Raw genomic sequence first — 25,260 nt, 5'->3', positions numbered from 1 at the left:
CACCGTCACCTGCCCTGAGAGATGCTAACAGGGGTCATGACAGTCATCAAACCTCCACAATGAAAGACTTTTGCAAAAAAATAAACTGCACAAAAACAGTTCTGTCCAGGTACAGTGACATCTCCTTCCTTCTCCCATCCTTCCTGACAACCTTTACATACATCTAAACCTGCTTAAGGACCCTCACAAAAGCAGTGAGTATCAGTAAGTGGTGCTCAGAGCTCTTCATAGACAATAGTTTCTGGCACTTATTGTATAACATAAGCTTGTTGGTCTCAACTGATGTGAAGAAAACACAGCTCTTCACTTAACCCCTTCAAATCATCCATTTCAGACCCCAGTTGTGCCTGCTGAAGGCCCTAATGATTCCCCAACAAAACAGAGCTGGACTACCTGACACCTACCTCTCTTAACAAGGAAATGGGACATCAAGCCACTTTCACTTACTTCAGGCATTGCCCTGTGATTGTGACAGGCTGTTTTTAAAGCAGCACCACCCTTTAACTACCTCTAACTGAGAAACTTGAATCTCTGTTTAAGCAAATAAATGAATAAGAGGCAGTGTGAAGGAAAAACATATTATGTGTTCCTGTTTCTGGTCTGTAGTGACTCTGATGTGACTTCATCTTGCACCACTACCCAGACCTATTAACCTTGGCTCTTAAAATCCGTGGTCAAGGGACTGTGAGTCACACCTCACTGCTACTGGTCCAGGAGGAGGAACAGCATCATCTTGCTGGAGATCCTTAGTTATGCTAAGGATGGTAAACACAATTTCACTTCTTCTGGGGCACTGCAAGCTCCAGAGCAATTGAAAAAGTCTGGAGAAAGTTAGGAAGAAGTCCATTGTGCTTACAACAGCACTGAAAAGTAACTCAATTCTGGCAGCACCAGGTTTGCACTGCCAGGGTGAGTCACAATTTCTTCCTGTCGCCAATAGCCCTGGCGGTCAGTTTTCACACTACAGGGATAAAACTACTCAGGAGTCCTTTGCAGTAGCACACACATGGCTGCTGAAAAGCAGACACTTGCTTTTCCCAGGTTTTTGCAGAGCAGACCTGGCTCTCTGTGCCGCAGCTGCCCGTGTGCATTCAACCAGCACGCTGAAAGCCGTCCTAGTGCTGCGCCAAGCCCCACTGCACTCAGAGCCAGAGTCCACACCGACACAAACCTGGAGAGAAGGCTGCAAAGAATAATTAGTTACTTTGTTTTGTCCAAATGCTACATGAACTGAAATGCTCACTTGGCTGTGGGCCCATCCCAGCACTCAGGCTGGCACCAAGCGAGCAAAACTTTCTGGTTCTCTTTGAACTGAGCAGATTTATCTCATTTATTGAAAGAAACGTTTTAAGAAAGATAAATCGTACAGGCATTAGAAAAAGGATTAAAAAAAAAAAAGGTCAAGGCAAAGATAAGAAAAAACTGGCTTTTCAAATGGATGTGCTCTCCCAGGAATGCGCACATTCAGCGGCAGCCTGAATTTCTGTGCAATGATCTGACACAAGAGCTAACGACTCAAAATTCCCTCCTGAGTACAGCAATGCCGAGCAGAAAGTTTCGAGAGCAGAAAACCTGCCAATTTTCCACGACACCCACCAGGCTTTCCACAGAGCCAGCGTAGTTATTGCACTGCAAGTGCTGCATTTTCCCCTTCTCTGCGCCAATGAGTGGCTGCTCCAGAAAATCTCACCAGCATGCTCCGATTTCCTCCTTTCCACAAAGCAGCCGGGTGACACTGACTGTGGATGAGCAGCAAGAAGAAGCAGGAGGCAGAAGGCACAGCAGCTGAGTGCAGGCACAGCGCCCAGTAAAGATGCTGGCAGGCATAAGCCACTATTAAGTAGGCTAAGGCAAACCCCGTGGAGGGCAGAAATTGCCTCTGCCATCTCCCGTCTATCCCACTATGCTTCAGAGCACAGGCACTGCCCCTCTGGCTTCCCAACAGGACAGATCCTGCAGGAGCTGTCAAGGCTCTAACATCTGTACCAAAATCTTTGTCCACCTCCCACCCCTCAACCCTCCCAACCACCCTTCCACCTTCCTTTCAGTCCATGCTCCATTTCACCCCCTGATTAACCCTTTTGCCCACTTCTTTCAATACTTAGGTCCCTAAAAAATGGAAAATAACGTCATGGAATGAAAGGGCTTTTAAAAGACATTGACAATGTTTTCTGTAAAAACTGTAATGTGCTAAATTACTCAACTATGTAATAGCCAGACATGCTATAAATATTCATACACATCCTGTGCCAAGGTTGACAATTGAAAAATGGCATTATGGCACATCTGAATCTAGTTTATGTTCTTACATGTATCTGCTAAATCTTACTTGAAAGCCTATTAAATCTCAGTAGCAAGTGAAATTACTCTCTAAATAAGTCTTTGCTCTTTCCAGATATAATATTCTGAAGTATTTTAACCAACATACTTGAGCCTTCATCTCTGACACTCAGCACACCTGGCCTGAAATGGGCGGGGGGGGGGGGGGGGGGGGAATGCTTTTTATTGATTTTTCCTTTCCACTTTTTTTTCCCCATTCACTCCCTGCTGTCACAATGATCCTGATCTTTTGGCTTAGGCTAAGCAAGGAAAAAGCAAGGAAAAAGCTGCTGCTGACGGCAGCCAGTCGCTGAGCCCGGCAGCACGTGTGCAAAGGCAGCTGACGGAAGCCAGCGCAACCGGGGCCACCTCCAACCCCATCCTGCTGCAGAACGGGCTCCGCGCCCTGCCCCACGCCAGCTCCGACGGATACTTCCCGAAACACTGCTGACTGTGCTTGCTGCTGGTGTTAAAATGTCAGCAGCATCACTCCAGCCCCACATGCCACTGACACTAGTCAGCAGTTCTGGGTAATTTTCTTGGCATGGAGTGGCTTTTAGCAAAAACTTCTGTCCTCGGTGTGAAGCAGAGGGATCCTAAGTAGCCACAGTTCAGCAAGATCCCCGATTCCTGCGCTCCGTAACTTTGCAGCTCCTAACAAGTGTTTATGCCAGCACCAATGCCAGCAGACATTCCCTCTGAAATTATGATTTTCAACCTTAGACAACGTTATTAAGAAATGACAGGTTTCTCTTTTACCACCAGGATGACAAATCACACAGGCACAGCACCACTAAATTCCTGCCTGAGTGCACAGGCAGAATGGCAGCCAGATTTGGGAAGGGAAAGGGATGGAAATTGCTGATTTCTGTTCAATTTCTGCCGGCAGGGCAGCCGTCCCTGGACAACAAAGAAATCTCTGTTCCCTTTCGCATCATGCAGCAAGCAACCGCCCGCGCTGCAGCTGAGAGTCTGAACAAAGGGACCTTTGGAACAGAGCTGGGACCGAAAACATGCCCGGTAAGCCACTTCCCGGCACTTGCTACACTCCATCTCAGCACTGCAGACCAGGAGGGCTCTCACCAGGAACAGCCTCGGCTCACATGATCCAACAGGTTGGATGCAGACCAAGGGGTGTAAGAAATGAAAGCGAACCCGGTGCTCAAATGTCAGTCCCACCCTCAAAATTCAACAAGTGCATTTCCATCTACCACCAGACTCAAAGCCCCTGGAGACTTTTTTTCCTCCAAGTGTTGCTATTTCACACTCACCAGAAGGAGTTTAGTTACTTACTGTATCCCACTCACTACAAAATTCAACACAAGCCATGCTGAACAGCAGCATTTTCTGGGACTAAGACTTATTTCCACATTTCAGACAACATCAATCTACAGACCAAGACCACAGTTCTTCCAACAGCATCCCTCTTCTTTTCAGCAGCACCTCCCTTCTCAGCAACACACAGCCAAGCTTTCCTACACGTGCTCCTGGCTGAGCTTACTAATATTGTCACTTCATTTTGAACGGCCAAATGTGACAGTGCTTCAGTGGTGAGATTTCTTTGCCATGCCAATTTGGTCCCAGGTAAGAGGAATGCAGGGGCAGGATGATGCCGGTGGTGTGGGTCTGCTTATCTGGCTAATCCAGAAACAGCAAGTCTGTCCTACTCTTTCCACATACTCTGTGCAAGCCACATTTCCACAATCAGATTGACTCTTCTCCATCAGACGTAACTGGTTTTTGCCCCCTCTTTACAGGAGGCTGGATTTATGCTGAAGAACCCCCAGATGAACTTAGAAGAACCACTCCCCTCCAAGAATCCACACCTCTGGTAACATCATTCCCATCTGTCCACACATGCACACAGTAGATCCTAATGCCTCTTGGCAGAAGTTGTACCTTCACAAGGGTCCTCCCATTCAGAATTCTGCTTGACACTCACTCTGACAGGGAGGACCCTGTACAGGTGCAGCTGCTGTGCCTCCAACCCACTCAGGTTGAGAACCCAGGAGAACCAAGCCCTCCACTTGCACACCCGTGATTCAAAGACTGTCTGCTGAGAAAAGCCTTCACCCTCTCATACACAATGTGATGCTCAATTCTCCTGGTTTTACTTTAGAATTTCTCTGGAACTTGAACCCACCCACCTTCCCATGGCTCACCTTAACAAAGTAATTCCTACATCAAACTCTAAATTACACACCTAGCATGCCTTGCTATGCTGCTTATCCACTACTGAGCTGTAGTAACTGAGCAAGTAAGTCTTGATGGAGAGGTGATTTCAAGGAGATTTGGAGGCCTGGGTGAGATCGAGTACCTGGAAAACCTGGCAGATTGGTTCTATTCATCACAGAGTGACAGGGTTGTCTGTACAAAGATGGACAGGTACTCCCTGCCCAGAGAACCACAGTGCTGGTAAACACAAGTTTTCTGTTCCCTTTTTCGTGCCATGTTCTTGACCCCGACCTTGCTGCAGACCTTCATGTACACACTGCCAGTGAAGGACGAAAATGCCATCAAACTCACGTCAGTGACATTTTAAGTACCTTATAGTGACATCAGAGATTATGATAACTCCCATGCCACATGAATGAGGCTCCTTATTTCTTTCAGTCCCACTTCTACTGTATCCTGGCTGAAACACTGATTGCTCCTCTGCCTCAACTCTTTGCTTTTTCTTTCCTTTCCGTAGATTTTTCCTTAGCTTGCAAACCCAGCTGAGCTCCCAAGAGGAAGGGAGGAGAAGCACATACTGCTGTAATCTTGAAGAGCCATATTCCAAGCCAATACTTATTTGCTTGGTTTCTTGCAGTGAGATAAGCTTTGCAATCTGTACACACCCACTACTCCAAGTGCCGTGATCCTTCTAGCTTCCCTTCTTCCACTAGGACCTGTCTCTCCCTGTCTCTCCCTCCTCTCTGCTGCAGGCAGGTGTTTCCTTTGGTACTCTCCCAGGAGAAGGTAGTAAAGGATGCCTCTGCTCATCCCAGTGGAAATGGCATTGTCATCATCACCCACAGACAAAACAGACTCAGAGGAACTTTCATTTTAATCACAAATTCTCCACTTGTCAGCCCTGAGATTACCTTTGCTGCACACAAAGTGTCCTGGTGCCCATCATCAGCAGGGCTCAGTAAAGTCCCCAGGTGTGTACAGCTCCAAAGTTAAACAAATTGTGGTTCCAGCAGTGGTGAAACACTAACTGCACTGTGCACTATGCTTCCAAAGAGCACTGCTGGCCTTTGAGCTGCTCACACCCATTCAAAGGTGCTGGGCTCTCAGGTCTCCCCAGCAACTCAGCTATCGATCTGCTTATGCCAATGGGAAAAAAAATCTGCAGACTGTGCTAGGAGATATTCTCTGCCTGACTGCTGGGAAGCATCCCAGCTTTTCACTGCAAAACAAGATGCCCAGGGCCCTCCTAAATCACCCGCAGCTTATCAGCTCTGCTGGAAATAACAAGGAAGCCAGAATACAACAGCTAACAAATATTTATAACACGAAAACCATTCATAAAAATGGTTTTATAAAAAGCTCTTGGTAAGGGTGTAGATAATCCTCATCAGATAGAGATTTCCATCTAGCTGTATGAAAAAAGCACTGTTAAAAACGTGATGCTACATGTTACACCTCTAGAAGCACCCACCTGTGCCTGCAGACCAAGCACTGCATGCTAAAACAAGTAGTCAAACCTCCCCGCAGACCCCTGCACACTTCAGCCAGGCCCCTCCTCTACCAAGTCACTCCCAGGCAGTGCAGGCAGAAGCTTGGATTGGTTGTGTATCCGTCTCACCTGAAAACTCATCAGGCACCTTCAGTCTTTGGGATGGTGTCGCTTCACCTAACCCTAAACATTTGAGTGGTGCTACCAAAGCATTTGCAACTCCCCCGATCACTCCTATTTAACCTTCTGTCACCAAGAGGAGATGAACACTGATGCACCCAAAGGAACACCACGGGAAATCAGTGGGATTTGGGCACCTCACTCCTGAATGCTCTCTGGAAATAATACACCAAAACCTAAATACATCCTAAGCTGGCTTCCAACGATACCTCCCAGGGACATGGGGGCCCTTCTCTGCTGCATGGGAACCAGCCTCTCTAGGGAGCAACTTCAGCTCTTCCTTCCCCAAGCAAAAGACCTGGGTGATACCTGAGACTCCCTATGTCCTCCTTGACAGCCCCCATAAATCAAATCAGCACTTCAAAAGCACTCTTGGAGAACTGAAATTCCTCTAGAGACATGTGCAGCCCATGCAGCTCACACATAGGTCACTACCTACAAAAAAACAAAAGGAAAAAAACCCAGAGTGAATTCTTGGCTTTGTGTATTTCTTTCCTTTCTTATTACACCTACTCTGAGCAGACAAAAGCATTTTGCACACAGCAAATTGGTGCTGACAGATAACCAGACTTCTGTTCTTCAGCATAGCATCCTACCTGTATTTTACCTAGTCCCTGGCTTATCCTTTCCTAGGCTTTCACTTACAAGCACACATTTTCACACAGTGAAGGAGAAAGCAGCTCCTTTACTGTGATCAGAATTAATTGTTCTTTATAAACATCTGGTCCTGACTGAGACAGACTGAAGGACAGTATTTAACCTGACGTCAGATCCATCTTCAAAAACATCCCCTTGTAACAAAAGCAGCATACAAAATTAGGAGAACTGAAAATATTTTTTATAAAATATTTTGGTCATTTGTACTTTAGTCCTGGTTTCATTTCCTGGCTGTGATGAACTTCAAAACTGCTGCAAAAGACTTCCCTTCACTGGGAAGAAGTCTGCAACAAAACAAACTATTGATCTTTTCTATCCCTATTGCATAAAAGTGTTTATTTTACATCCTAAAGTTTGGTAGCTTGAGAGTAGGGCATAGCAAAAAATAGTTGAGAAGGCCAGCTGTGTCCTTTGTTCCTTCAAAGGAAGTAAGGTAACTGCAAAAAATGAAAATAAAAGTGAGAAAGAGAGGGGAAGGAGGAGGCCCAGAATTAAAATACCTCGATACTTGTTCCTTCCTGTTCCTTGGTCCTCAGCAAGGCAGATCTGCTGATCCTTTTTCTGCTGAACTGAGGCTCTACAAAACTTTACTTTTCCCTCTGCCAAGACTGCATCATTTCATTTTTTTCTTCTCACTCTCCTCCTTCCCAAATTTCTCAGACATCACATCCAGGTAAAAAATCTCCTGGCAGGAGGACGTCAGAACACCGCATTGGGGATCAGGGAGCCTCCGTGTCTCCTCCCTCCCTGGGGCTCACTGAGCCACCTGACCAGCCGGGCTCTCCATGGTGCCAAAAATACTCCTGCTTCACTATAAATCTCCCATGGGACAAAAGCCTCCTGCCTTGCATCCTTATTTTGTGACAAAAATGTAAAAGTATTCTAACCGTTAACTGGGTTCCTCTGCCTCCCGAGCCCATCCCCAGGTTCTTTTTGGATGCGGTACGATCCAGCCAGTCCACACGCACCGTGAGGAGCAGACACAGCAGGGTCTTTTGGAGAGACCCCTGATACCTGTCCAGTGGAGCTAAATGTCACCTCCACAAAAACATTCCCATTTTCAAGCACCACCTCGCAGGAGCCTGCTGTCCCAACCCCATCTCTGTCATCAGCTCCTTGTCACGGCATTCAGCCCCTGCACCGAGGCTCCTTGTGCTCATTCAAACCACGCGCTTCCTGCACCGGACGCAAAGTGCCAAAACTTGTTTCCAGGCCAAAACACTGTGAGCAGAGCAGCTGAACACATCACTTTTCTGCAACAGGATAAAAAATGCCCCTGCCCTGCCACGGGGCTTAATCCAGTCTCGGATACCAAGATAAACAAGCCCGGCACAGCCCTCTGCGGGCAAGTCCCCCTGCCTGCTGCCAAGAAACACATTTTGTTATGCAATCTGCAGCTGAGCACTCGGTGGTCCCCCCAGCTACATCCCCAAAGCTCGGTGTGAAGCTCTTGTGTGGCTCAGACCACCACTGAGCCACTCACTGACCCCACCAGACAGGACCCTGTGCAACAGCACCTGTGCAGGCTGAGATGCAAACCCTTCCTCAGCACCAGGCTGAACAGTTTAATCTGTCTAGTCCCTGTTCTACTTCTGCGACTGCACGTCTAAAATCATGAGGAAAATCCATATACCTGGCCTGTTCCCATAGTTTCTTAAGTTAACCATGGAGTTTCCAGCCTTCCCAGCAACTAACTCTGGGTTTCCCTCTCCCAAAAGCTGAGCTATCTTATCTGCTGTTAAATTGTGAAGTGGCACAGCAGGGAACGGAAACACGCAATTTGACCCTGACCTCCCGCCATCCTGGGGTAGCAAATCAATTTAATCCAGAAGGACATTCAATATTCTCATCGGGAGTCCTCGCATGTAAGTGGTTCCTCTCCACTGCCAAGTGCCAGCGATAACCTCTGGTGGTGGTCTGGACTCGTCACAGACCCCAGACATAGGGAAGAACGTGCCTACTGCCTGCTCTTCTGACATCTTCAGGATGAACCAATCCTTTCACTGCTGATGGGAACCAGCACCTGGGGGCAGAGGGAAATCCTGGCAACTTTGGGAAACCGCCGCCCTCCCCATCTCCAAGCTACTTCTCTCTTCCCTCAACTCCGTGCCCTTCTCCATGACTGTAGCCTATGCAGGCACAACTCCTCCGCAGGCTGGATGGCTGCCTTCCCACCCACACGTGGTCGGGACACATCCTTGTAAGACACACAGAACCAGGAGCATTGTCAAGAAAAGTTAAGTACCTCCCTGCTGGCAATGAAGGGCACTTCAAAATACGCTGTTACAGCTTCTTCCCAGCACTGCCCCCCTCAAAGCTGCTAAACTACCTTTGCTTTAAAATTAGAGAGGTAGGATTAAAGAAAAAGGTGTCACAGGAGGAAGAGCGTCTAATCCCTGTGATAAATAAAAGTTAAATAAAAAACCCCTGCTCTGGGCAACTGATGGAGCACAACCAAGCAGATGTACAGGCAAATGCAATCCTGCAGGTCTGAACACTGCCGTGACACTTTGCAATGAGCCCTCCTCGTGCCGACGGGCGGATTGCCTTCTTACCAAAGTAATCGGCCTTTGGCCGAGCATCCATCTCCTGCTCCAGGCGCTGGGTCAGCGCCTCCAGCTTCAGCTCAGCCGCCGATGGCCCTTGCTCTGGCTGTGGAAGGAGGGTCTGGCAGGGCAGCTTCACCTTTGCTGTGCTGGAGCCATCCAGGTGCCCAGAGTCTGACCGTGGCCCGCTCACGCCCTCCGGGAAAAGCATCTGCGGCGCATTGGGAGCCACCATCCCTCGCGAGGCCAGGCGCGAGGAGCCCGGCTCAGGGTTCCCGCTGCTGCCGGCGGGCCTGTGGGTCTGACCGTGGGCCACGAAGTGACTGGCTGGGCTGGGGTAGGCAGCGGCGTGCTGGTATTCCACGCTGGGAGCAGCAGGTGCGGAGCCTGGCGGGAAGGAGAGCGAGACACCCTGGTACCACGGCTGGCTGCCATCTCCTCCGGCTTTGGGACCGCAGGGCTCAGCGGAGCCTGAAAACCCTCGAGTGGGCTGCGCTGAGGGTGCCGAGAAGGATGAGCACCTCTGCTGTGGCGGGGGCTCCTCCTGCCCCACCGAGGGGGTCCCGGCGTTTGAGAAGGAGGAGGACCTCTGTCCGGCTGGCACCGGGTCACGGCCCCCGACACCTCGCCTGCCCTCGCCGCCGTTCTCCTGCCCGCCGCGGCAGGGCTGGGGGTCGCCGGGGCTCCCAGCCTGCTGCTCCCCGCGCCCCGCGCCAGGCTGTGAGCCCCCAACTCGAGGGATCCTGTCGGGCTCCGCTTCCCAGCCCCGGCGCCCGGCCTGGCTCCCTGCGGCCTCGGCACGTGTGCCGCTCTCTCCGAAGCCCCGCTCGCCTCCCTCGCAGGGCCTCGCTCGCGGCCCCTCGGCGGCGGGGGGCGGCTTCGAACCCCGCGCCACCGGCGGGCTGGGACGGGGGGGCTGGAAGGCGGCAGCCCCTCCGTTCATCGCGGCCATCAGCATCTCCTCCTGCTGCTGCTGCTGCTGCTGCTGCTGGAGGTGGATCTTGGCCATCTTGGTGGCGAACACCCGCCTGGTCTCCTCGAACTCGGGGTTGTTGCCGGCAGCTTTGTCCACCCGAAAGAGACCGTCCTTGGAGGCCTCGTACATGTTGAGGTCCTCGATGAACTTGCTGGCTTCCAGACCCAGATCGTCGTACTTGTCCATCCTGCCCGGCTTAGCGGGAAGACCCCCGCCTTCTTCTTTTTCTTCTTGTTCCTCCTCCTCCTCCTCTCCTCCTTCCCGCCGGGATCAAGGCAACGCCGGCAGCGGCAGCCGCTCCGTCCCGCCGCGCTCCCGCCGCGCCCGTCCCCGCCGGGGGCGTGGCCGCGGGCGCGGGAAGGGGGCGTGGCCGCCGTGAGCACGCCCTGACCGTCCCCACTGACCGCGCCCTAAGCCACGCCCACCCTCTCCGCGCGCGCTGCTCGCCCCCGCTCCGTGGCGGGGGCGCGCGCGGTCTGTCCCCAAGGGTCGCGTGCGGTTGCGGAGATGTCCCGCGGCGTCCGGACCGGCTCGGGAAGGGCTCGGGTCAGGCAGCGGAGCTGGGAAGGGCGTGCGCACGGTGGTTAAAGTCACCCGGGTGATGCAAGGAAGGTGCTTTTGCCTCGTCTCCCCCCTGGATAATATTCCTCTTTTTCACCCTGCAGCCTGGAAACCTTCCTGAAGAAGCCTTGTGAAAAATCACAGACGCCCGTCGGGGAAGAAAAAAAAAATGCAGCCCTACTCCCCCATGAAAAACTGCGAGGAAAATCTCATTCCATAAGTATTGGAGCCATTAGTCTGTAGAGTAGGAAATTGTATGAATTTTCTTGGTGTAGATAGACATTCTGTGCTGGATAGTCACGCATAAGTAAGCATGGCTAAAGAACTCCTTGTCTGAAGAATAAAGGATACCTCTGGATGCCCAAGATAATATCAGCATCCCAGCCTTCTGAAACCTTTGAAACCCCCCACCCTGTTATCCAGCATCATACATGTAACTGCAGCAAGACCAACTCCAGAGACATTTAGATGAGGAAAGAAGCAGATGGGTCATGACATCATAAAATTATTGTTGCTTTGTGATTTGGTAGCATATGTGTTTTGCATAGGGACTGTGTGAATCATGTTCCCAAATGCTTAGAAGGTCTAGGAGCTGTGTGCAAAGCTGCATTTGGGGTGCCCCGATGTGATCGGGACACTTCATGCCCACGATTAAAGACTTACCCATGTGAATCCACACTTTACATCCCAGTCTCCCTCCTCTGCCAGCCTGGGCCAGTTGCAAAATTTTCACAGCAAAACACAGCCTGGGGCTGCCCAGAGGTTGGGGGGCTGCAGTGGGAGCTCTGCCGGGCTCATGGGAGAGGCTGGTTGGTAAGGGAGCTGTGGTACCTCTCAGTAAACTTACTGGTGCAGTTGATCCTACGGGCCCAGGCACGTGTCTGGCATTCCCATGACTTGTTATTGTAATTCTCCCCCAGGCTCCAGGAGAGAGGGCCAAATGTTAAGGAATGTGGAAATTCTCTGCCATTAATAATAGTGAATTGGGCTGTGACCAAAACATGCCAGAAATAAAAAAAAAAAAATCCCCTCCTCTTTTGACCCATTCCCTTACAAAAACACTCCTGAGCAACTGAGGCCAGACCTAAAATATCCTGCCTCTTCCTGTGAGATTTGGCCCAATGTGCTTAAAAATGATGGCACTGTGAGCCCCTTCAAAAGGTGCCTTGTCTTCTTTCAAGGCAACCTTGGAAATGCTGTGGCGTCTCCGAAGAGGCTCCGAGCAGGACTGAGAGGTTGGAGGCTTGTCCCTGCAGCAGCTGATAAATGATGAACTCTGGACTCACAAAAGTTAGCCCAGCCATAGCACAGCTTTAGATAAGGGGGTTTATGGTTTCTAGGGAAGACAGGTGGATGGGAATCCCAGCACAGGGCAAAGCACAGCTCCCCCAGTCCTCAGGATCTGGAGAAGTGGCACCCCAGCACATATTGCTACTAACCATGGCCTGCCACTTTTTAAAGAGATTCATAATGCTGGAGCTTTTCACAGTATCAGGGAAACATCCCAACTCTCAGGCAATCCCATCTATCAAACCTTTCCAAGCCCTCCTCTGCTGTGGGGATGAGGGAAGGAGGGGTCTCACAACTTTCTCAGGCTGATCCCCACAAGACCTGTTTCACTTTGAGAGAAGCTGGGTCCCTGGGGGCTAAACCCCACTTTGCACAAGCCCCACAAGTTCAGGAGGAGAGTTTAGCCATCTGGATGTCCATCATGCAAAGACCACAAACCCCTGCCCATGCTAGGGCTCTTTTGGCTGGAGTGGAAGGGGTTTGCCTCCCATTTTTGTGGCTGGGAGAGGCCACAGTGGCCCCCACCAGCTGCTTCATGCCAGGCAGGTGTAGGCTCAGGCCACCAGTTACCAAGAGCAAGAGTGACTACCTCTTTTGTGGGTCTTGGCCAAAACTGTCAAGTTTGAGGTAAAGCTCAGCTGGGGCAATGAAAGCCAAAACAGTTTCAGTGTCTAAAGAGCATCCTCAGAAAGGTCTCCTGGAAGTCTGTTTTTGGCAACACTCTGGGCTGACCAGGAGAACCACGGCAAGTGATTGAGGCATGGGACGCCTCCTCCTCATTGCTGCCTTCAGGATGCTTTTGGACATGGGCTTAGCTGAGATGCTTAGCTTTCAGTATGACCACTTTTATCTAAAATGGGCAAGCTTCAATGTTAAAACAATAAGTAACAACAAAGTTGGTACTGAAGCACATATTGAGTTCATATTTGTATGGAGAATGACAGAAAGGAAACAGAGCATCAGGTAGATAAGGATGGGAGCGTGAGCCCCAGCACTGCTTTACTCGCTGGAGGAATATGCAACGTGGACAAAGAGCACTTGGAAAGGAAATTACACATCATGCACCTTCTTGCCTCCTTCTCCCCAAAGGATGTGAAGTTAATCAGGGGAGGTCATGTTCCTATCCAGCACATCAGAGATTCAGACTTGTGTCTACTGGAGTTTTTTTTATTCCAACACACTGAGATGAGGCTCTTCCATCCCTCTAAAAAACAGTCTGTTTGGTGGAGCAGAAGGATTTGGGAGTAGATGTCTCTATTTTCAGCTTTCAACACACAAACCAAGGAAGAATCTAACTTCCATCAGATCACGTATTTTTTTGTCTTTCTTTTTTAGGTCACGCATACATTTTCTGCCATTACTTTTTATCTAACATCTGTAAGTCCTTTTACAGTCTGACCTGCAGGAGCTCACCACTTTGCAGAGGGAAGGAGTGGGGGGAAGCAGTCTTCTTGCCAAATGGCCGCTCTGGATGCTGCTGACCTTCACCAGCTATGTAAAGTACATTTCCTTCCTATGCCAGAGGATCAAATCAGCTGTCTGCAGAACAATGCTTACGCGGACGACGTGGAAAAGGCCGCTGAAGCCCTTTGGATAGGGAACCCCTCGCACTGGGCTTGGCCTCCTTCCAGGCTCCGCATGCATGAGCAGACACTTTGATGGCAAGCGCCTTCGAGGGGGGATCACCGCCAAGCCATTCAAAGGCATTTTGGAGTTGAATTTGCAATGGTTTCAGCGAACATTAGGCAGCAAAATACCTTTGAAGTTTCCTGCTCGGATTTATTCTTTCTGTGAGATTTGGGCTAGAGGTATTCCCAAGTGAGCAGATGATTAATTTGAACTTTCTACTAGACTGGAGATGTAATACTACACTGACTTGCAGACCCTTCTGCTATGATTAGATATGGTCCCACATGTTTACAGTTCCTGTGACTTTTACAGCCCATGCCTGTTAAGAAATTAATGGGTCCACGATTGCTGTTGTAGCACAGGACCAAAATCTATGTGCCAATTGGAATTAACTTATGCTAAACCCTACCCCTTGAAGAGAAAAAAAAAAAAAAACCCAAAACCCAAAACATTGCTCATTTCATCTGTTTTTGTTCCTGTGGGCAAGGCTTACACACTGCATTTATTAATGCAAAATAATGCTGACAGCTTGTAACTCAGTCCCGCTCCACGTGGCAGTCTCAGCTGCCTGTGGGGTGGAGGGAGGCAGTGGTCTGGGGAGAGGCAGCCCCCAGTGGTGTTCCCAGCTTTTGGCTCCACCTCAGTGGGAGTGCTGGGCACACCAGCGCAGCCTTGTGCAGGGGCAGCAGGGCGCTCCAGGGCCGGCAGGCCGGGGCACAGCTCTGCCTGCCTGGGTAAACAGGGAAGTCGCCAATAAGAGCAGGAAGGGGATCATCTGTCCTTGTTTCTCGCTGCCACGTTGGTGTCTGGGCTCACATTGCAGAGAGATGGAGAAAATGTGAAGAAATTCTCCACCACAAGTTCACAAGTTTCTTTCCCCTGCCCTCCCCCCGCCCCGATCTTTTTTCTATCTGGGAGAAAACGCCCTCATATTTTAAAGCATGACAACAGCCCGCGGCTGTATAGTTTATGGAAAAACATGATTAGGAGGAGTCTGGGTGCCAATTTATAGCCGGATCTCTCTCCAGAAGCAACTATTGCATGCTCACACTACTTATTTGCAACCAAACGAGTGTGAGGAACCAGTGGCTGGCAGCACACCAGGTTGTTTGTGGACATGTCCAGGGCTGGTCCCCAGTACCTGTGTCTCTCCAGGGCCGTAGCTGTCCCAGGCAGGTCATTTCCCACAGGACTACGCACACCGCTCTGCAGGGCCTGAGATACGTGCTCTGGTGTGTTTTAGCAAGAAGGTAATAAAGGCTTCAGTGCTAGAGTATAAACAGAGTGAGTCATTTATAAGGCAGAAGTATTTCCAGGATAGAGCCTGGCGTGGTTCTTGCAGGAGCAAATGTGCTTCTCAGCTTCTTGCAAGGCAGTGCCACGGCATCTGTGAACTCCTGACTGAATAGCAGGGGGAAATTATGGACTTTCCTTGCAGCTTTCTAATAGAGATTTTCATTAAATGTGCCATTTATCTGCACCTGCCAGATGCTTTATACTAGGAAGATGATGCACAGCACTGTTGGGCAAATAAGAGGGTGGAGGAGGAGGAGGAGGGAGGGATGAAGCAAGGTGACTGCAGAGGTGAGCCCGGGGGCTGCTGTGGGTGGGAGGGTTAGGCTTAAGCCAGGTGCCAGACTGCTGGATGGGGCGCTGCGGAGGTGGGGAGGCCAAACCTCAGCCTCTGCCTTCCCGAAGGTTTTCAGGAAGGCGGCAGGGCAGGGCAGGGCAGGGACGTGCTGTTCCTCCTCACGGCTGCCCCAGGGGCCCCTGCATTCCTCCAGGAGGCCTGTCCTGCCTGCAGCCGGCTCTGCCAGCCCTGCCTGCAGCCTGCCTTGCCTGCTGCCTGCACACTGAACCCCCAAGCTGCAGGGGCAGCCTGGGCACTGGAGGCAGCCCTGGTGCCCACCATGCAGCCTGGGTGGGTGCGACCCATGCCCTTGGGATCAGGGCAGAAATGGATCCAGACATTTCTGCTGGATCCTGCTGTGCTACAAGTGTCTACCACAGGGCATTATCTCTGGCAGGGAATTATGCTAGGAGTATTAATTAACACTAATTTAATTAACAGTAATGGGAGAGAAAGGCCAGGGCAGTACAGGCACACCTTTCCACACTGCCTTTCAGGAGAGGCAGTTCCTTCCTAAATAGCTGCACCTGCAGCATCAGTTCAGTGGGGATGCTGTGGGCCCTGCCTAGAGGTGGGTAAACTGAGGCAGGGAGGGTTACTTGGCAGGCCACACCTTGGGAAGGTTAGAGGAGCCATGCAGAATGACCGAGATCCAAACAGGAACCCAGGAAGCAGCAGAGAGAGAAGCTGCAGATCCCTGAGCTGCAGCAGCTCGGTCTCTATGAGGAAGGGCAGAACTGGGTGCCAGGCGCTCAGCTGCTGCTCTGGGGCAGACAAGAACTTTACCTTCCCCTCCTCAGTTCCTCCAGGTGCCAGTGGTGTTGGAGTCATTGGTGTCCCTCTGCTGTCACTCCATGGGCCAGAACACTTCCTTTCAGTGGCCGCGGATTTACACCAACTGATGCAGACAGCTCTGTTGGTTTTCCTACCCCTGCTCAAAAGAATGTGGAATAGTTTGTTTTCTCCATTTTTTACTGAAAAGAGCCTTTTATCAGAACAAGAGCTCGCCTGGAGAATTTTCCAGCTCTGTTTCCCTGCCTCTTTATCAGTGCATTAACACAAACAGCACCGTGACCTTTTTAACCAACAGACGTGGCCTCCAGTAATGCTGGGCTGGAAGCACTCCACAGGTCAGACGACATCCTGCCATCAGTCATCGGCCTCACGTGGTCTGGTGGACTTCGAGTGGATTTGACAGATGCAGTCAGTGCATCCACTCTGTTCTTCCATGCATGTCCTAGGAGAAGCTCTCTGACTAACAGATGTTTTTAAATGCTCTTTCACATGGGAAAATTGGGAATTACATGTTTTTGTTGTACCCTTGCTATTTCATCCAGCGATGTGGCTCTCCAGGGATGGAGACGTACTTAAGGAAAATATTCACTTCTAAAAGCTTCTACAGATCTTTTTCACAGTACTTCCTTGGCTTAACCAGCCCAGCAACACACACTTGTGTTTCTGTTTTGTGGCAATTAGTAAGATTTGCTAATTACACTGCTATGTGCTTAAAGACAATTGATTTCCCTTTGTAGCAGAAAACAATTTCCTGTTATGCCAATTCTCTTAATCTTCATCAGAAACAAACCCAGGCTGCCATTGCCAGTAATGTGTCACGTTCCTTTATTAAATCACTCTTTTTCTGCCCCAGTTATGTGTCCTGTGTTTATTATTCCTGGTCAGTGGATTGGATCACCTACAGCTGTTATGACTTGTACGTATTTTGCTTCATGTATTGCTGGCACCAGGCAGAGTTACTGAAAAGCAACTCCCTTTGCTCAGCAGCTTGCGTGTCTCCTTTGGCAGTGGGACGCGGGTGTAGGGACAACCCCGGACCTTTTACGCTTGGTTTTGGCACGTGTAAAAAACTACTGGCAGATGAGGAAGGTCAGAGCCTTGTATGTGAGTGTGGGCCACCCCCTTGCAGCCAGCCCAGAGAGCAAGCACAAAGCACACATTTCTGCTCACGTAAATGCACAGGTTTTGTTTAGAGTTATAGTGAAGAAGACCAGGCTCCTCAAATAAAAGAATTTCTCATGCCCGGGCTGAGCACCACTAGTGCAAGCAGTCTGTGAATATGCAACTCACTGTACTTAAGCCTGCCCCATTTACACATTCCTTTGCTTAGTGAGAAATGCAGCAGCTCAGAAGAGAGAGCAAATTGGTGTGGCCCAGGCAGATGAGCATGCAAGGAAATGTCCTGGATAACTTTGTATGGAAGATGGTGCTGGATAGCAACAGGGCTTCAAACCAGACCTGAAGTTTTCCAACCCAAGGCTTACCTGAGTGAGAGAAGTGCCACGAGTCACAAAGGTGGTGTGTGACTCGGGGCCTCCTGGGACAGACAGGGTTAGTGCACTGAAGACTGCTTTGTGATACCGGAAAGCCACATTATTCAGGAAAGGCAAAAAAATTCCCACCTTTCCTCCACATGTCAGGCAAGATCTCTTTTATCATCTGGACTGCAGATGAGAGCTCTGATCCTCTCCCCTCCTGCACAGAGATAATGCTTCAGCTCAGTTCTCCTGCTGCTAGGGCTGGGAGATGCTTAAAACTCCCTCTGATTGACTGTGATCAGCTTCATCCTTCTTCTTTGAGACATGAACCCCATTTCCATGAAAAAAACCCTGGTGTAGTTGCTGGTGTAGTTCCAGCAACATTTTTTTAAGGTCAAAAGCAGACTGATAGTATGTATATTCACCACTCAGGTTCTGTGGTCATAGACCTGGTTTAACACTGAACACTTGTTCAGCTCAGTCCTTTGATACAAAATCAGCTCAGATCATTGAAGGAGAGGACTGATGAAACATGGAAGCAGAAAAAGCATCCAGCAAAGCCAGCATATGTACTCTTCCAAGTGGGTAAATAAACATGACTAAAACCAATCCCATTGTAAACTGTATCCCATCTGTAATCCCATCTGTAAACTGTATTAAGTATTGCAAAACTACAAAAAAAAAAAAGAAAAAACACCAAAACCCAAAACCAAAATGCCAACACACCAACCAGCCCAAATTCTTCACTTATAGCAAGCTTTAGAAAAATCTCCCATACTGCAAACCTCCCTGGGAAGGAACCAGCAGTGCACTAGTTAACATTCTTTCTAGTGCATGTTGGTTGTGAAAGGTTTAGAGAATAGGAAAAGCTTTCTGTGAGGCTTTACACAGAAGGAGAGACAAAGAGGAGAGACTGTACGACCTGCCTTATCTGTGGAAATTCTCCCTCCAAAAGAAACAAGCAGGCTTTACAAAGTCAGATCAGAAAATGCCATTATTAACCTGATTTCAGTTCTGGGGCATTACTTTAGTCTGGTAAGAGAGCACACAGTTTTTATTTTGCACCAAATCCCATGTTTGGGTTCTGATAAAGGTCATGGAAATATAAACGCTTGTCCAGCAATGCCCCTGTACAGGGTTTTTTCCAAAGAACAAGCTGGATAGAGATTTGTCTTAGCTAGTGACCTAACTTGTAATAGTATCCTTTAATGTGACTGGAAAAGCCCTCTTGCCTTGCTGCAAAGCACCACGGCTGTGTCCATGTCACCTCAGTTCTCACCCACACCAAATAATACATTTTTCTACACAGTGGTGTCTTCCAGCACATTTCAGTGCCCCCATCATCCCAGCATCTGAGATCCTTTCTCATGAAATCAGTGGCATAGGAAAACTACTTGGTGACCGTTCAGGACTTTGCCAGTTTTTATTTTTCCAGAATCAATGTTTGGGGGCTGGATTTTTTTTTTTAAGTTTAGTGACAACAATGAACAATGAACAATTTTGGGTGGAAAGTGTGGCAGTAATTCTTTAAATCTGACGTTACTTAAAATAGAAATTCAGTATAGATTGGATCAGTGCAACAACCAATCCTCTATCCCTTAGATGGACAGGATGCTGAAAATGCCCCTTCTGTGTCATGGATTTGTTTCTTGGAGCAGCTTGTCCTGGGTCTATCCCACTGGGTTTAGCAAACCCCCTCCATCATCTTTGGATCTCACTTCAAGGAATAAGGACAGTGGCACCATGTCATTTTTAACGTGTGTGAATGCAGTGCAGTTTGACTGATCACCTGCCAGCACCCTTCCTTGTCACTTCTCAAGTGTCCCCTGCCCAGATTTAAAACTCCAGCACTATTTACCACTGAGCTCTCCAAGGGGGCACAATCTATATACACCACCTTCAGCACAAAGATGCCTGTCTACCGTAGCACAAATAACAACTGCCAAATAAATAACACTTCTGTGCTGAGTTATTTTACAAAGGCTTGGTAACAGGCTGCAGCCTGTGTATCATTATCAGACCCATCTAGGCACAGACCGAACCTGTGAGTCACAATTACTGGAAGACAAACGGTAATTGTGCTTCAGAGCAGCTCACCCTTGTAAGAAATGTCAGCGGCTGCCAGCACACAGCAAAGCTCCGCAGCTGGCACCTCTGCCATCCTTCAAACATACACTTAGCAGGGGATTAGGCTCTGTCACACTGTCTGCATCATCTCTCTCACTCACTCTTTCACCACCTTTTTTGTATCCTCTAGACCACACTGAATTACAACTTACTGTAAACACACTGGCGGGACTTCTGACCTTACGCTTTTTGTGAGTCGGCTGTTCACTACCTTTCCTTTTTTAGCCTGTAGAAATCCATTCCCTATTTTGATTTTTGCCTGAATCACCAAGTGACATCTACAATTCACTTCCTCAGGCAAGAGCAAATACCCTCAAGTGCTAACAGCAATAAACACTGTGGGCTGCTGCCCGGCCCTGCAGTGACTGCAGCTTTTGTTTAAAGGCACCACAGGGTTGCTGGCCTTACAACATCTTTCTTCATCCTTGTAAATTTACAAAGTTTTTATTTACATCAAACGTGTCACCTTTCCCCCAAACAAAAACTCTGTAAAAATGGTTCCACAGGGTGTGTTAAACCTTTTACATACATTAAAAAAAAAAAGAAGAAAAAAAGAAAAAAAAAAAAGAAAAAAAGAGAAAAAAGCAGGATTGGGCTGTGCCACAGATTTTACTTCAAAGGATCTCTTTCACAGTCCTTTTAGGGCTTCTGAACAGGAGTTTTATGAATTTATAACAACATATATGTCAGGCAGACACTGGAATTCAAATTATTTTAACTCCAACTAAAGGCCTGTGTTCAAATGTCTGAATGGATTCCTTTGTGGCTCAGATTTTTGGAGTCTTAAAACTGCAAAGACCATATCTTAATTGTAAATATTCCATTTCTTAGTCATTCTGCTGTCAAAGGACTGCTGGAGAGAAAATCTGCACAAGTGTGGTCCAGGAGGAAGCAGGAATCAGAAGAGTTTTGTTGCAGAGGTGGGGATGTGTAGAGCCAAACATACTTGCTAAGCCTGGCATCTCTGTTATGCATCTGGATATTTGGTACCAAAAATGCAAAAACCCCAAATGAATATTGGCATTGCTTAGCAAGTGCCCACGTGGCAATGTGAACTGTCTTGGGCCTGGTTGCTGAGGATCTATGAGACTTATTTACTGTTATGTGGGATATTTTTCTTGGTTTCCTTTCAATTCAGCACAGAGTCTGGGTGCCTGCTGGGCTGGAAGGTTACTGCAGAGCTCTGTATTTGCCCCGCTGGTTGTTACTGCTGATTTCTTAACTGTCAGAATGGCTCACAAATGGCTGGCTTATTGGGCTAGTCAGTTGGATGACTGTTAAAGAAAAAAACATTATTTCACAATGAACCCTGCAATTGTTTCCTTGGAAACTCTTTTTCAAGCATTTGCTGAAGACAATAAGTATTTCCATGTGGATATATCAGCAATGCAGTGTACAAATAACCTGTCAGGAATCAGGCATGAGAATGGCTTTATGTTTTAGGAATGTCTGATTGATTTTTAGAAACATGATGGCTACTTTCACTTAATGAACCCCTCAGAAAAAAAAAAAAAAAAAAAAAAAAAAGAATCTCAATTCAAGTTTCACTATCTAGGCACTACAACAGCCTTCCCCACTGCTGCATTTCTAGCAGGTGACTGATCCCTCTCTTGAGTGCCCTGAAAGTCTCAGAGATGGCTCATGCACAGGAATTAACTTCCATCCTGTTCCATGCAGAAACAACCATCAATACTTTGCTTAAGTTGCACCTCTCATGTATGTGCCAACACAAATACATCAGCTAGGAAGGAGAACCCTGGCTAAGGCAGGGCTTGGCTAAATAATCTGAGCTTTTCCTTGGCTTGGCTCTGAAATTTATGTGAAATGCATCAAAGCACCCCATTCTGGCTACCTGCTATGCCCAAGGCCATTGGTCAGCACAAAGAAATTATTTTTTAAATTAACACTCTGCAGTGTTTCCTTAAACCTTTAAATGCTAGTTAATGGTAGGGTATCCAAACATGAGATCCAGGGAGCAAAGCACACCTAACATTTGGGGTAGCACATACTCAGGAAAGTTGTTTAGTCCTGGAATCACATTTATGCATCTGCATAAATATGCAAGCCAACTTTCCAACAGGATATATTCCTGAGGCTGACACTAAGCCCCATGTGCTTTCTTCAGTTACATTCTCTTACAATTAGTTCTTCTGTGCTTCCTTCTCATTCTCCCAAAGAATAAGGACAAGCAGCATCTTACCGTGACTCAGTAAGAAACTTTAATTCCGCACATTTCTCCACATTGAAAGGAAGATTTAGCAGCAACCTGATTTTGATAAGATTTCTTTCCCACCTTTACATGAAGTGAAATAACCACAACTGCTCTTTTTGCATTGCTCTCCACCTCAAAAGATTCCAGATCCCTTCTGCAGCCCAGCAGAGCCTTTACTATTCTTGCACTAAGAAGTTGATAAGGGCAGTTCTGGGAGACAGAAAGGCCTTTTTAATGGCTCGTCCCTGGAGATGCTTGACTCCAAGTTCACTCTGAAGAACGAGCTCATGGACTTCTTCAAAATTGCGGGCTGCTTGCTGAGGCACAAAAACTTTGCCACAAGCTTTGTTATTGATCTGAAAGAGAGACACAAAACCAAGAAAAAACAGAAGTTTAACTAGACTGTTTCCTACCATTTAATTTCCTGTATCCAACCCATTTTTTTACAAAAGGAAAGGGAGAAAGTGGAATAAACTCTGTTTTCTCCAAACCCACACTTTCTAAGCAGAGGATAAAATTCTTCCTATCTCCTGTCCACCATAAGATAAAACTCTGATTCATGATACTCAAAAAAAATTGGAGAAGTGGCCACAGGAAGTCTCAGTTTTGAAGACAGCAAGCAGCATGTGACTGTGCAATGCAGTGATCTTTTAATTTTAAAAACGTGACAGTCACATAAGCTGCATAAAATGTCTGGTGGGAGTCTTGGTTTGTACATACTTCTGGGCAGCAACTTGGATTCTTTACAGCTAAGCAATGTCTTGCAGAGATTCAAATGGAAGAGTTATTATTTTTAGAAAAATAGGCTTTAACTTAGTGTATGTTGCACTCATTGTTATATGTTGCACTCAACCCATGGCTCATTAATCCAACACTGACCACAAAGACGTCAGCTACTCACTAAGTAACAATTTCTGTGTGTGGCTGGTTTTCAGTGCAGCTCCCATGCTGGTTTTGCTTCAGTAGGGCAGAATCTCGTAAGTAAAACTGAGTAAGTCCTTTGGTGGGAATCACCTTAGTTTATAAAATGGTTTTATAAATCCTTTCTGTCATCCAATAAGAGTAGATAATGGAGACAGACTACAGAGCCTGACTGAGTACCTTTCTGGAGCTGGCATAAAATTAATTATTACAAAGGCTTTCAGATTTATATTAACTATTTTCAGGGGCTTAATGTGAAGAATGTCAATCACACATTTTAGAAAATGAAATAATTTGAATTTTTTGATGCAGTTAATCACATTACTTGCATATTAATCTGTTTAGGTACTGCAGATTTCTGACCCTTAGGCATAATTTCAAGGAGATTTCAATCATCTAAAAGAAACACACATTGCTTCATGCAGTTTGGACATAAAATTGTTCATGACTTGGTTTTCACCTGGATTTTATCCAGGATATCTGTATGCAACATATGACAAATGAGAAAGACCTAGTTCACTTACCTAGTTTGTATTTTGTTTTATTGAAAATAAAATAATTTGTGCAATTCTCTGAGAGAGGAAGTTGGGACAGATTTTTAAGGAACAAGATGGAGTCTCAAATGCAGGAAGGATGAGCCACTTCTGTTTTTTGACTAGTCTTGACAATAATTTGCAGTGATTATGTCAGTAGGCTTTTAATTACTCCTACATGCATCCATAACGTGGCATCATAAAAGGCTGGCTGTGTTAAACTTTGCCTTTAGCATCTCATGTAAAGTAAAAATCCTTGAATAAATAGGAGTTAATTTTTAAAGTTTTTGTGAAAAATAAATCCAAACAGTTCTTTTTGACAAGACACTTCAGAGAAAAAATGCATTCCACGGGAAAAAGAAAACAGTAAAATCCAAACAGATACAGTTTTAGTGGGAATATAAAGCAAGCCTCTCAGCTTGCTGCTAGGACACGCAGCCTGCAGTTCAAAGCTATGCCTGCCTAGTTAAAATGTCATTCACTATCTTCCATCATGCAAATTAATATGTCCCAGTGGATGGATGTTGGCAGGGGGAAATTTTCCACAACTAGTCTATTTGGTGCTGTTCTCAACAGAAAAGCCAAGCAGTCTAAATCAACTTGGTAAATAAATGACTGTTAGTGGTTGTGTTTTCCTAGAAAGGTTGAGAAGCCTGGGTGACCTGGCATTGTGTACCTTCCCACAGCACATCTCCACCTTCCCACAGGGTGTCTCCTGATCTTCCCACACTATGCTCTGAGCTGGGACCATAACTTTTATCAAACAGCAGATTGGTTATGGTTTCACCACGTGTTTGAGCATGGCTTTCATTATATTGTAGGTATCATGAAGCATTTTAACACTATTCTTAAAACAGGCAGCTGCAGCTTTCATCACATGCTGTGTGTAACAAGCATCCTATTCACATATCCTTTTAGTCCAGGGCTTAGGTTCTCAGCAGGAGAAATGCCTTCTGCTATTCCTCCATCTCTCTTTCTGTATCTCACTAGACCAGCAAAACCCTTGGCATTTCCAGGTAAAAGTGCCACACAAGAAAACTGGGTGCTGGCAGCCTTGTTTCTCTGAAAAACCACGGCAAACTGCAAGAGGATAAATACATGAGTCTTGGGTCCTTTCTTCCCCCGAGGAAGGAAGCTGTTTCTCTTCTCTTCTCTTCTCTTCTCTTCTCTTCTCTTCTCTTCTCTTCTCTTCTCCTCTCCTCTCCTCTCCTCTCCTCTCCTCTCCCTCTCCTCTTCTCTTCCTCTCCTCTTCTCTTCCCTCATTTCTTTTTTTTCCCCTAATAACATTTGACATTCTACACTATTCCAGATCTACAGGGAGCCAGTGGTAACTACAGAAGTTATAAAACTTGAAATGAAATCACAAAAGACTGAAAAATAAGCACTTTGAGGCTGCAGAGAGGAATTTTTAATTCAACTCAAATATTTTTTTACCATTGATGCATAATCCTTCTGAGAAGTTAGAAAGAAAATAAATATCTGTGCACTGTTAGGCCTCCCTCATATGCCAAAGCAAGGAAAATGACACCAATTTTTTTTTTATTTATAAAAACATCAGTTATAAGACCACATCTGCTAACAGTTCTGCACCACCTAGAAAATGTGAGGAATGCTAGTCAGAAGTATTTATAGGATGAAATGCACACTACATTCAGGTCAGATTTTTCAGAGCATTAATAATATACAGTATTATTAAAAATACTCAACTTTGCAATAATATTTAGAGGAACAGATACTGGGCA

The 25,260-nt window shown here is 47.3% G+C and overlaps 2 protein-coding genes and 1 long non-coding RNA gene across 3 annotated transcripts in view; all 3 read right to left on the bottom strand.

The window, feature by feature from the left end:
- LIMD1 (LIM domain containing 1) overlaps positions 1–10,659 on the bottom strand; it is a 33,080-nt gene extending 22,421 nt beyond the window's left edge. Inside the window, exon 1 of the mRNA XM_041466426.1 lies at positions 9,376–10,659. Coding sequence (XP_041322360.1) covers positions 9,376–10,528 — 1,153 coding nt within the window. The 5' untranslated portion in view covers positions 10,529–10,659. The remainder of the gene's footprint in view (positions 1–9,375) is intronic.
- A 3,657-nt stretch (positions 10,660–14,316) lies between these two features.
- Positions 14,317–16,468, bottom strand: LOC121353127. The gene is made up of 3 exons (XR_005955043.1): positions 16,239–16,468; positions 14,964–15,090; positions 14,317–14,628 (listed from the first exon to the last, which is right to left on the bottom strand). It is a non-coding gene; the product is annotated as an uncharacterized LOC121353127 (long non-coding RNA).
- Positions 16,469–22,048: 5,580 nt separating this feature from the next.
- LARS2 (leucyl-tRNA synthetase 2, mitochondrial) overlaps positions 22,049–25,260 on the bottom strand; it is an 83,419-nt gene continuing 80,207 nt past the window's right edge. Inside the window, exon 21 of the mRNA XM_041466596.1 lies at positions 22,049–22,420. Coding sequence (XP_041322530.1) covers positions 22,241–22,420 — 180 coding nt within the window. The 3' untranslated portion in view covers positions 22,049–22,240. The remainder of the gene's footprint in view (positions 22,421–25,260) is intronic.

The sequence above is a fragment of the Pyrgilauda ruficollis genome, unplaced genomic scaffold (genome assembly GCF_017590135.1).
Source record: "Pyrgilauda ruficollis isolate IOZ18807 unplaced genomic scaffold, ASM1759013v1 scaffold2, whole genome shotgun sequence".
Classification (NCBI taxonomy): Eukaryota; Metazoa; Chordata; class Aves; order Passeriformes; family Passeridae; genus Pyrgilauda; species Pyrgilauda ruficollis.
Note: the sequence above shows the minus strand (reverse complement) of the source record. Positions and strands in the feature narration are given on the sequence as shown.